General features: G+C 39.1%; 1 protein-coding gene across 3 annotated transcripts in view; it reads left to right on the top strand.

Annotated features, from left to right (window-relative positions):
* The first annotated feature begins 5,224 nt into the window (after window positions 1-5,224).
* rad23b (RAD23 homolog B, nucleotide excision repair protein) overlaps window positions 5,225-13,285 on the top strand; it is a 59,454-nt gene continuing 51,393 nt past the window's right edge. For 2 of the 3 annotated variants that reach the window (XM_088629462.1, XM_088629464.1), the window contains exon 1: window positions 5,228-5,464. In XM_088629462.1, coding sequence (XP_088485588.1) covers window positions 5,399-5,464 — 66 coding nt within the window. In that variant the 5' untranslated portion in view covers window positions 5,228-5,398. Of the gene's footprint in view, window positions 5,465-13,285 lie in introns of all 3 variants that reach the window. The other variant, XM_088629463.1, reaches the window with a different exon arrangement.

The following is a 13,285-nucleotide window of genomic DNA, read 5'->3' on the forward strand; positions in this document are numbered from 1 at the left end:
GAGCTCTTTTAGTTTAAGTGTGGTGTGCTTATGTCACAGAGTGAAAAAATGGGTGTGACGCAGCACATATCAGAAACTACGTTGACTTTAAGATTACATCAAGTGACCAGTGTTTCCCTAAGTATTGATGTGCTTCTAACTTTGTTCTCTGAGCTTCCTTCCATTAATGAAAGACTCTCCTAGCCTGTCAATTACCACACAGATTTCCACACAGTTCAGAATGGGATTGAAAGACAGATCTAACTGGGCCTCAGACTAAGGGAGGGAATCTCTAGATCAGGGTCCAAATACGCAGTGAATCCTTACACCTGACCTTCTTCTTACAGACATTTGATAAGGGAGTCTTGAGCTGTTTTATTTCTCCATACCCAAGGCATCAAAGAGACACTTCCAGCCCCCTCACCCATCCGAGAATGCGGAGTTATGCGAAGAAGTGGAGGATGGCCCAAGCAATGTCTTCCTCCCCCACTATCCAAAAACTGGACTTGGAGACAAACAGCATGGTGGGGAACATCAGGGACCATGTTGTTCAGGACAGCCATGATTGGAGAGGATGCCTAAGACTACACAGAATTTCTTTGCAGTAGTGGAAGGAAGCATGCCGTGTCACAGACTGGAGCTTTTTTTGTTGAACAATGGTGCTAGACTGCTCTTTTGGAATATTTGTTTTTGGTAACTGGGGTCCATGGGGTTCTTCATATAATCTGTTGATGATTCTTATGGGTAAATTATGTTGTGGGTTCTATGCACTGTGTGGACAGTCTTTGAAAGTATTGCATTATGGAGATACTACTGTGTGATAGATAGATTGATAGATTACTTGGTCTATGGGTGCTGCTCTTGCTTGGTTTATGGGTGCATGGATAGTTCTGTTGCAGAAGGTCCTAGAACCCTTTAAAATTGCTAGCTGGCTATAAAGCAATAGCTGTTCCTACAGGTACCTTTTAGAGGTCATCATCTGTGACACTTACCCTCTGATAATCGAATGGGAGATTGAAGAATAAATTTCCCATTTTAAATCTGTCTTCTGCTGGGCTGCAAGTACAAAGTAATGACAATGTCTGTGTGAGGATAAGGTTCCTAGCACCTTTGAATTGCAAGGCAGTATATTCCTCTACAGTTTCAGTAAGTTGTCACTACGTTGAAAGTATTTATAAATTGGGAGGTTTAACAGAAACAAAAACATCAGTAGGTATGATTCTGTTGGCATTTGGTGGTAAAAGAAGACTGCAAATTCAGTGCAGATTGTGCTCAGACAGTGCAGAGCAAAACAGCTCAGTGGGAGCTTGTCAAAGCTTAAACTGTAATATTTTATCTTAAATGTATAACAGTCTTATTTTTGGCATATGGATAAAATAAAGCTATCAAAAAACTAATTATTTTTTCAAAAGGGGTCTAAGTAAAACTGAATCAGAATTAATTTATATATTTATTTATACAACACAACAAATTTGATAGAGAAACTAGGACAGGCCACACATATCAAACTACGATAAGTACAAGAAATGCCTAAACCAGTCCTAAGAGAAGCAGAAATGCACTGTAGGTCAATAGGGCCAAGTCATAAGGGGTGATTACGTTTTGAGCATCAAAGACATATTGGTTGTCCTGGAATCATCCTGGAATCAGTCCAGGTACTTACAGTAGGTTAAGAATCTTTGATCCAAACCTTATAATTACAGTTCATGTTCACAATGTTGTGAAGATGATTTTTTATCTTTGTAATGTTTATCATGTTCATTTGTAACTGTTCTATCAGATGCCGAAAAGCTAATGCATACTTTTCCAGAATTATTTATTATAGTGCAGTGCTGGTAGTCCTAAGCATGTTCATAATGTGTGCATTTATTTCCTTTGTTAGCTTGCTTGCACTGGCTTCTTTGCAAGACTTTGTGCAAGAATTAACCACATTTTATTAATTTAAGAATAAAATTCAAAACAGTACAACAACAGCTACAGCTACGGCCAGTGTCACTTCATCTTCCTCTTCCGGGTCTTGACTTTTTTTTCTCCCAGCCACCATGTCATGGACTACAGGACAGATCTCTCTCTGTTTTTGTCGATTCAGGCTCCGAATAGAACTTCCTAGATTCTGGACTTGCTTCGTCCTGGAACATTCCCTGGTTGCTGGTCACCCCTCCCATTCGGGTCCTCACTCTTGATGGTTCTCCTCTTTCCCCTGGTCTGGTGAAGAGGCAGACCCCTCCCCTCACTCTTCTAATAGGCGCCATCCACCAGGAAGTCATTCAGTTCCTTATCATCCAATCCCCTTCTCACCCACTGGTTCTTGGTTTCTCTTGGTTACAGATGCACAAACCACACATTTCCTGGTCGCAAAGTGAACTCAGAGCCTGGGGATCCCACTGTCTTTCGCATTGTTGTCAGTTCCCTTGGAAAGTTTCCATTTCCTGTATTTTTCCATAGTCTCTAGGAGCATGTCTCTCATGTGCATGAGGTACTTCACCGTTTTATACAGAACAAACTTTACGCCAAACTAGAAAAATGTACTTTCCATGTTTCCAGAATCCACTTCCTTAGCTACATTTCACCCCTGGGCATTGAAATTGACCCTCCCAAGACCGACTTTATTACAGCCCTGACCTGAAAAGGTACTGATCAAAGTAAATGGAACCCTGAGGCAGACCAAGCTTTTGTTCATCTCAAGAGACTGTGAACTACAGCCCCCCCTCCTCCATCACTCGGATCCCAACCTCTCATTCGTTCTGGAGGTGGATGCTTCAGTCAACGGAGTCAGCGCTATATTATCTCAGGAGAGAAGGGTATCCTCCACCCCTGCACCTTTTTTACAAAAAGTTTGTTTTGGGACGAGACCAATTATGACGTTGGAGACCAAGAACTCCTGGCTATCAAACTCACCCTGGAGGAATGGAGACACTGGTTGGAGGGGGCCCTATGCTTAAATCCACGCCAGGTTCGCTCGTCTCTCTTTTTTTCTAGGTTCCATTTCTTCATTACTTACCATATACACCGGGATCCAAGAATGTAAAGGCTGATGCCCTATCTCATCTCCATGACCCTCCTAGCTTTTTGGATCCTCCTGAACCTATTATATCTCCTGAGAGAATCGTGGCTGCTCATTTCATTCCCCTTCCTGCTCTTCTGTCCGCTTCTATCCTGCTCTTCTATCAAGACGTGGCCGACCTCTTTATTCTTTACATCTTCAGACTTCACGGCATTCCTGCAGATATCGGATCGGGAACCCCAATTCATTTCAAGGTTTTGGAGGGCTTTTTGCAAATCTCTTGGGACTTCCACATCTCTCACATCTGGCTACATCTGTTCTCTTTCTTTTTCTTTTTCCCGTTTACAACCACTTTTGTGCAATATATGCCAGGGACCTGTGCAATACATTTATATTTATATTTATATCTAAGGTTACATCTATATTTATATTCATACGTGTGATACGATTTTCTGTGTACTGTTCTGCTCTAGTTTCCTCTTGTGTGTCTGGACTGTGAGTAACTCTTGTATTGTATTGTATGTATTGTACTATTATTATATAATTCGTTACACTGTGGCTGTGTTGTGTGTGTTAAGCTGCTGTTGCACTGCAATTTCCCTCACGGGATCAATAAAGTATCTATCTATCATCCAATGGACTGACAGAAAGAACCAACCAGGACCTTCTTACTTACTTCCGAGCTTACATCTCCGCTTCACAAGATGACTGGGTCTCTCTCCTCCCTTGGGCTGAATACGCACATAACTCTCTCTCTTCCTCCCCCTTCTATTGCTCCCTGGGATACCAACATCTCCCTTTTCCTGGACTCTATCCCCGAGTTAGACATTCCTTGCTTCCAGAAACACCTCACCTTCCTTAGGAGAATCTGGAGACACGCCAGGTCTGCCCTCCCTGCAACAGAAGACCACCGCAGACCGTCATCGACAACCTGTGCCCAGATTATGACAAGGACAATTCATCTGGCTGTCTACTAGGAACTTACCCCTTAGATAACCTTCACAGAACTTGGGACCCCGTTATATTGGACCTTTCCGCATCCTCTCCCAGCTCACCCCTGTAACCTATCGTCTTGCCCTTCCTCTGACTTTCAAGGTGCATCCCTCCTTCCATGTCTCTCTCTTGAAACCGTACCACAGATCTCCCCTCTCCCGTCCTCGACCCCCTCCACCCATCAGTCATGCTAATTAAGCACCTTGAATTGAAAGAGAAAAAAAAACACACTGGGGTCTATTCGGGTACAGTTGCACAGGTATAGGGGTAGCAATTGGGTACAAGTATAAAAGGGGTGCGAAATAGGGAACTATTTCCACGAATCCGGACAATCTCACCACTCTGTACACCCAATGGGTCAGCTGCACTGGTCAGCGGCCTTCCTAGTCTCCGCCCTGACCACTACTACTCCCGTCCTGCCCCTCGCCACGTACCCCAGCCGGGCACTCTTCAGCCGCAGCGCCAGGCGAATGCGCTACAATAATTTGAAGCCCCGCCCTGTTGAATATGTTATATATGTACAGTAGTCACTGATACTCGTTAATCTTAACACTCTATCATGCTTTATTAGCGCGATTATTTTAATTCCATCAAATTTATGCTTTTCAATAGTATCCAACGACACATCCACCGCCTTTTTTAATTAGATAAAAAAGCCAAGCATTAAGTGTGAAAATATTATTTTATGAATAGTTGCTACTAATATTCATTCAGTCTGATTGCACAGGTAAATAATATAATTGATCTTTGTAATAGCGGCCGCGCACAGGAATTCTTGTAATTAAACGCAGGTTTTTCTTTGCTTGTTACAGGATATTTTTGGTTTTACATGGAGGGGTGCTCAAGTTCGAAATCCCCCCAACCTTTTCCAGATTTCCTAAATTTAGTGTAAAAAAAGTAGTTGCCTTTTAGTAACTCTAGCTATCAAAAGCAAATTAACCAGAAAGGGTAGGTTTTTGTAACCCTTTCTCATGTTTCTACACCACTTAACACCCGTAATGAATAAACAATCCACATATATATAATTAATGTCGCATAAATCTGTAGATCTTAGATGGCTTTTCCACAATTATGTAGTTACAACTAAACAACACATCAGAACAAACCTAAACAAACGTCTGTGGTGTTACACACATTCATATCTGAGAAACTTGCTCAGTCATACTGGTATGTGCTCCTTCCAAACAACCCCGATTGCTACGCAATTCCTCCCCCCACCTCCGGGACTGCTTTGCCTCCACTGTTGGCGCATGCTCATTATGTTGGTTGGCAGATTTGTTTATGCGCTGAAAAAAGGTTGAGAGTAATAGTGGTGATTAGGCCGTGATGAGCTAGCGAAAATACCCTGCAAACTGAATTCAACTTTTCGACGAAACTCCAAGGGAAATATATTACACATACGGTGTAACGATAACTGTCAAAATGCAGATTACACTTAAAACGCTTCAGCAACAGACGTTCAAAATCGATATCGACGGAGAAGAGACGGTAAGAGGGGGGTTAAAATGGTGGAAGGTAGGGTTGAAAACCTAACATGAATACTCCCTAATGGAGAAAAAAGTTTCTGAAACGTTATCGGTTTTTGCTATGTGTGAGGTGGAAGTAGAGAAATCTGGAGGGAATGCTAGAGTTTGAAATCTTTGTTAAGGAGTTACTGGTTTTACGTTGTTGTTGAGTGCAGATATCCTGGCTGGCTGTGGCTGTGTCTCTGTCCTCAACACAGCCGTGAGTGAAAATGCGTACTTTATAGGCCTACTGAATGGACGTTCATTATTGTTTTTAAATCAACGCCACGAAAATGAGTTTAAGTTATGTTAAATTTAAAATAGTGTCGTTTTTGCCTTAAAGGAGAGCTTGGGACCATTCTGCCCCATGCATCATAATGAAAAATAAAAACACGGTTTAAGATAATTCAAGTAATTATAAATTGGCGCCGTAGTTGCCGATTCACGCAGGCCGTTTTCATTAGAACATTTAACTTAAAAAGTCATGACAATAGTTTTAACTCATATATTTTGTTTCTATATATATGTTCACAATTATGTACATGTAAATATACGTTACGTTATATTCATTGTATTTAGACTTTATTTTAATATTTGTTTAAGATGTTTTAAAAACAGAATCTTGTTTGAATGAAATCAAATTTATTTCAAGATTTAGGGGCATGTGGTAGTGATTTCTAGATGTATGTTCTTATTTTTAAACTATCTAAGCTTGTTTATTCATTTTAAAATGATAATGATGATTCTAAGAATGGACAGCATCCTAATCTCAGCTCTAAACTTTCACTGAGCTGTGTTCTTATGCAGAGTTATGACAAACGTTAGACGAGAAATGGATGGAAAGCTGTTATGGACCTCCTCTCCTTAATTGCAGCCTTCCATTCAAGTTATGACTGAAGACTGATTACATGTGGAAACTGAGCTGGAGTTTATTTTGAAAATAAACCATGTTAGAGGTGTAAAATTGTAGAGTTCTACCTTTCACTCATTCTAATATGGGGCTCCCTCCACATATCCTAATACTAGCAGTTCAAAAATGATTTGAAGAGATATGAAAGCAGTAATGTAGTATCTTCAGTTAGCATTAGTAAATCATAGAAGCTTGTGTTTCAGTAAAGATAAATTCTCATAAGAACAGTTAGGCTTAGCCTGCCCTGACACTGCAACAGATGTCTTTTCAACATTGAAAAGCAAGAATCAGCCCAAACTGATGATAAAATATCAATCAAGTTACAAAAAGACAAATTAAATGTATTCTAAGACTTTAGTTTTTTTCCAGTTAAGAAAGGAAAACTTGCTTTACTGGTTGTCCTCTCTTCACTACAGCTGCACTCTCAGACTACAAGATGAAATTTACAGTGAAACTAGATTGGGGTCAATCTAAAACTCCAGTGGTCCTGGATACCCACAGCCCTGCAGATCTTATAAGTCACCTGTCAATTCTTAGTTTTGAAAGACTTGGAATAATAATAATAATAATAATAATAATAATAATAATAATAATTGCTTACACTTATATAGCGCTTTTCCGGACACTCCACCCAAAGCGCTTTACAGGTAATGGGGACACCCCTCCACCACCATCAATGTGCAGCATCCACCTGGATGATGCAGTGGCAGCCATAGTGCGCCAGAACGCTCACCACACATCAGCTATCGGGGGAGGAGGATTATTAGGAGGCTATGATTGGTAAGGGCCAATGGGAAATTTGGCCAGGATGCCGGGGTTACACCCCTACTCTCGAGAAACGCCCTGGGATTTTTAAGGACTCGGTTTACACCTCATCCAAAGGAGTTTACGGTACAGTGTCCCCGTCACTATACTGGGGCATTAGGACCCACATAGACCGCAGGGTGAGCTGGCCCTACTAACACATCTTCCAGCAGCTACCTTAGTTTTTTCCCAGGAGGTCTCCCATCCAGGTACTGACCAGCCTCACACCTGCTTAGCTTCAGTTGGTTGCCAGTTGTGAGTTGTGAGTGATATGGCTGCTGGAGTTTTTATTTAGTCATATTGTTCAGTCATGAATGGCCAGCTGTTGTCCTTGAGAACTATTGTGATATCCTTTCCAAATGGTCACTATACAGCATAATTGTGCAAACGCCTTCTAAAGATTTTAAAAACATTGAGTCAAGGGTGACGTGTACAGTGTACTGGATTGTCACCAGAACCAGGTTTGTAATGTACGTAAAATGTCAAAAAGCATATTGGCAATTACGAATGTTTAAAAAAGGTCCCTGTGCAATGTTTGAAAAATCTATGTTTACTCATTTATCTAAATGTGTTCATCCATATTCTGAAAAGCAGCAAGTACAACTTTGACTATATACCTAAAAAAATCACTGACAGTTATGAGAGTTTTTCTGACACCAGTTGTATGATATCCAGTGTTAATTTAGTCAACAGTTTTTGATATATCATAGTCTTAGTCAAGTCAACTAAAATGCCTATTAGTATTAGTCACTTTCTAATCACCCCTCACTAGTTGATTAAATTTTGACTATTTAGTTTTACTTTTAGCCAACTAAAATAATAAAATGTATTTTTAAGAACCTTATATCAAAAAGCACAAGTCTTTGTTGCAAATCTAAAGTGTATTGATACCCATTAGATCACCATTAATCACCAGAGAGGTCAAATATCAAATACAAGAAATAATTGTGTACTAAATAGTTAATAAATAATCTACACAGATACTTCTTATGAATAAGAATCTGTTTTGGCACTGTAAGTAATGGTTCTTTACTTTTATACAATATTTTTTTGAAGTTATTATTTCAAAGCAACTTTTTTCAAAGTTTCAAAGCAATATTATCATTAACTTAATCAGGGGTGGCCCCTGAATTTGCAATAAATACAGGGAAATTACTGCATGAATTACTTAAAAATATTCAAACTGGACAAGACAAGTAATATATACATTCAGCTCACTGGGTCACTGGTGTAATATTAATAACAAGCCTGCCATATTATTTCAGATGGAAAACTACCATAGTTGACAAGTTGTCTAAGTGCTAATGTCTTTGTGCTAGTATCACGCTATTAAAGTGACAGGCCTGTGATCTCTATTTACTCTACAGTCTTTCTTCTGAAGAAGTAAGTTGGAATGCCTACTGTGCTATAAGATCAACAATAATATTTTCTTGGCTAGCAAAACACCCAGTCATGTTAACTAAATGCAATTAAAGAACATTTTTTTCTGATGACTGTTACATGTTGTGAAATGTACCATACACAAAAGCATTTTACAGACTCATTTTGAAAATAAAATATGAACACAATATTTCTGAAGAAGATAGATTATTATGAAGCTGAAATGCAGTACATGTGAGAGTTGGTCGAACTCACTATATTTTAAAAGTGTGACATATTTCTAGCCAAGACACAGAATTAGTAACTTCTAAATGTGCAAACAATAAAATATGGTTTATTCTTGTTTAGTTTTCTATTAAATGTGTTGGCTAGCTACAAAGTAAAAAACGGTTCTCTTTTCAGTGTAAAAGTGTCTGGGTGCTGTGATTCATATGGCGCTTCATATTTGTTGTAGTTTTTCACTCATAATGTAGCTGCATTCCGTTTCTCTATCTTCAGTAATGTCTTACAAGAGCTTTTCCTGGTTTTCTTATTGTGTATGAAGTCCTGCCAGACTCCAGGTGGAAGCATAGAGTGCCATAAGCATCTATGTTTCAACGGCTTTTCTTTTTCTAAGCGATGTGCTCTAGTTTTAATATTTAATCTAATTAATATAGCGTATACGTCTCTTTGTTTATTTGTACCAATCAATTAAAAGGTAAGAATTCATTACATGAGGGATGGAAAAGACCAGCTGGAAATGAGGGACAATTATATAACAAAGGTGGAGAGAGATTGGTACAGCCTGATACACTAGTATCCCTGAGGCACCACGCAGTCCATACACAGCCAAAGCCCTATGAACACCAACTGGCACTGTGTGGAAAAAGTAATTGTGAAAAAGTATTAAAGGGATAATTAAGCAGCTGATTGAACACAGCCAGGTTTGATTACAGCCAGCCCTGCTCAAAATAAACCTCACTTACTGTATTTTGACCCTTACCATCAGAGTCAAGTTGCCAGCACAAAGATTCAACAAGTACATTATACCATGATCAAAGGCAATTCCTGAAGAGATCAGAAAAAAAAGTTGATGATGTCTATCAGTCTGGAAGGGGTTACAAATCCATTTCTAAGGCTCTGCTTAATACTCTGGGACTCCACCGAATCACACTGAGGGCCATAATCTCCAAATGGAGAACACTTGGAATAGTAATGAATCTTCCCAGGAGTGGCTGGCCTGCCAGAATTTCTCCTAGGATGCAGCAAAAAATCATCCAGGAAGTCACAAAGGATCCTAAAAAAACATCCAAAGAACTGCAGGCTTCTCTTGTATCAGCTAAGGTCGGTGTTCGTGATTCCAGAAAGAGACTGGGCAAAATTAGGCTTCATGGGAGAATTGCAAGGCAGAAACCAAGAAGAGCTAAAATGCTCGTCTCTCATTTGCCAAGAAGCACCTGGATGATCCCCAAGCCTTTTGGGTGAATGGTCTATGGACAGATTAGTCAAAAGTGGAACTTTTTGGATGACATGGGTCCCATTATGTCTTTCGTAAAGCAAGCACAGCATTCCACAGTAAGAAAATCATGACAACAGTCAAAAATGGTGGTGGTAGTGTGATGGTGTGCGAATGCTTTGCTGCCTCAGGACCTGGACAACTTGCCATAATTGAAGGAACCATGAATTCTGCTATTCTCTATTAGAAAATTCTTAAAGAGAATGTCTGGTCATCTGTCCGCTGAAACTGAAGCGTAGACATGCAGCAAGACAATGATCCAAAACACAAAAGCAAGTTCCACACCAGAATGGCTAAAAAGAATCAAAATTTAAATTTTGGAGTGACCTAGTAAAAGTCCAGATGTAAACCCAATAGAGATGCTGTGCCAGGACCTGAAATTAGCAGTTCATGCTTGAAAACTTACCAATGTTTCTGAATTAAAGCAATTACTTTTTCACACAGGGGATAAGGGTGTTGGATAACTTTGTTTATGTAAAAAATTAAATAATAAAAAAATGTTACTTGTTCACTTTGGTTCCCTTTATCTAATTTCAGATTTTTTCTAAAGACCTGAAAACATCCACTGTGAAAAAATGCAATATAGGAAATCAAATACTTTTTCAGGGCACTGTAAGGCAGCATATCACAAGCTCAAAACGGGTTATAATATCTGTGAATTTTGGATTTAACGTTTCTTTGATTAAAGAAAAACTAAGGAAAAATGTATTCTAGGTTAGGGCTGAAACAATTATTTTTTTGTTTACATTTTCAGACAGGCTTCCAACCTCCAGCAAGTTAATGACTTAACCTGAAGAGGGCAGCAATGCTGCTATAGCGTTGTAACTATAGAACAGATCGGAGAAAAAATATAGTTGTGGAAAACTAATAGTCTGGTTATAAAATAACATTTGTGCAAAAAGGTTACTATTAGCTAATTAAAACCACAGGCTTTTCATTACTAAGCAACTAGGTGTGGATTTATTTAATTTATAATTTACAAATGCATGGCGTTCGGTGGCATGGGCGGTGTTCTGACAAACAGCTACCCACTCAAGGTGAGCTCAAGGTGAGCTACTCAAGGTGAGCTACCCATAGTTCGAATGGTTGGAGTAATTCATACACAGCTCATCTACTGCCATATATAGCTCATCTCGTGAAATAAAAATACGATCAGAATAGAATACGGTGTTAACACGGTTAAATGATACTGCAGCCGAGAGAGAGAATCTACATGTTTATTATTTATCAGTGTTCATCACTGCAGCTCATATTGGCAAATCCTACAGTCAATCGAAACATTTACTTACTGGTGTTCTGAGTTCACAGTTGGATTTCAAGTGACTTATTTGAAGTTTATTTTGAACTTTGAACTTATTTAAATCCTGTTTTATTTATTTTACTTTTTATATTTAAATCTGAACATTATTTTGAATTTTATTTTTGTACAAAAAAAGTATTTTCCTGAAATTTATGTGAAAGACAATGCAGTAAAAAGTAGGAAGATGTTAATGAAGTTTAGACTTTTTGTTTCTCATTATTTTATTGATTAAAGGTTTATGGCTACTGAACAATGCCAAACATTGTCACAGCCTTTCTCATTTACAAGCCATAAGTTTCAGCTAAGCCAATTTATTATTGTAATATTTGACTGAATAATCACTTATGCCCTATTCTAGATACTGTATTAATTTTAAAAACTTTTGCCCAGTTTGTGATAGTCAAATTTTCCCCTTTAAGGGAATTAAATGGCAGCTCTTAACCAAAACCATATTAAGATATTGCAGATTTAAAACAAACAAAACCATATTAAGATATTGCAGTTGACACAAACAAAAAGAAAATACTGTTTTTTCAAATCAAAACATCCACCCCCACTATAATATATAAAATTTATACAATTGGCAATGTAGTGTACATATCATTTGAAATATTATAGGGCTGGAAATTCATTTATGAAAATAATGGGGAATTCCCCCTTTACATGAAGGTCATTTGGGGGATTTCAGCATCTTGTGGGGGAATAATAGACTAATGAAACGAGTGTATTGAAATAATTAATATACAACACAAACTGCATGAGTTCATTTTAAATAGTGCTACCTAAATACAGATTGTTGTCCGTCTTTCATTGCCAGCCTCCTCTAAATTGAAGGTAAAAGAACATTAAAGGAGAAGGATGATAGTTTTTTTTCTCTTCCTCGTCAAACCCATGTATCTGCTTCTCATGTTTTCAAAGGCAGGCTCTTGTGTATGACAGTCAAACAGTTTGTCTCCTTCAAAGTTGTTACCTTCAAGAAAGCTGAAAAAATCCTGCTCTGAAGGACAAAGATGGACTAATACCTCTTTCAATGCCTCTTTAGTATGCTGGACTCTGGAGAAGATGGTCTTCCCTCTGAAATGCTTTAAGAGGAGGAATACATACACCAGTACATCTTTCATCAAGTGACAGAGGGCCACAAAGTTGAATTGTCTGACACCAATGTAGGCATCCTCTCACGAGGCAGCAGTAAATGTAGGGGTTTTGTGCTTAACTGGGACAATTATTAATTGTAGCAGCAAGTCACAAAATGATTCTTCTGATGACTATTAGAATCAACCCTGCGGGATAACTCAAACAATGCACACTGGATCCTTTGGTTACGTGCTGGCAACCTCCGTTCTTGACTCTTAGAACAAAGGAAAGTTCTGGCACTCTGACACACTGGCCGTTACGTGGTGGTCTGAGGTCTGAGGATGTTCAGGAGGCGCTCAGAGTCAGAAATGTCCAGCAGGCCCCGAACTGAGGGGGTCTGTGCTGCCTGTTTTATCTGGAGGACCTACCGGTGGTTCATTGGTTGAAAGTTTCATGGGCATTCAAGACCCTGTACTTTAATAAGCCTCTCCGCTACACCAATAAGAAGGCCTTTGCTTTTATCAGTCCTGAGTGTTGGAGGCAGCCATGTGTTCTAGTACATCTCTCATGGCTTTTAGTGATCTCCATACAACTGAGACTGCACTTTGAATTGAGAACAACCTCACTGTATGCAGTAAACTTCAGTGTTGGCTCCTCCAGTTGTTTCTGCAACTCATAAAGCTTGTTGCTTCTTCTTACTTGCCGTCAAGTCTTGCTGGAACCTTTTCACTTTCCACATATGTGGCTGCATTGCTCGGAGCAATGGCAAGCAGATTACACTGTATGGCTCACCTGGTTCATTCTGAATTGAATTTTTTCCTGAGTTTTTGAACAACTCCTT

Source organism: Lepisosteus platostomus, chromosome 4 (genome assembly GCF_059453375.1).
Source record: "Lepisosteus platostomus isolate fLepPlt1 chromosome 4, fLepPlt1.hap1, whole genome shotgun sequence".
Lineage (NCBI taxonomy): Eukaryota > Metazoa > Chordata > Actinopteri > Semionotiformes > Lepisosteidae > Lepisosteus > Lepisosteus platostomus.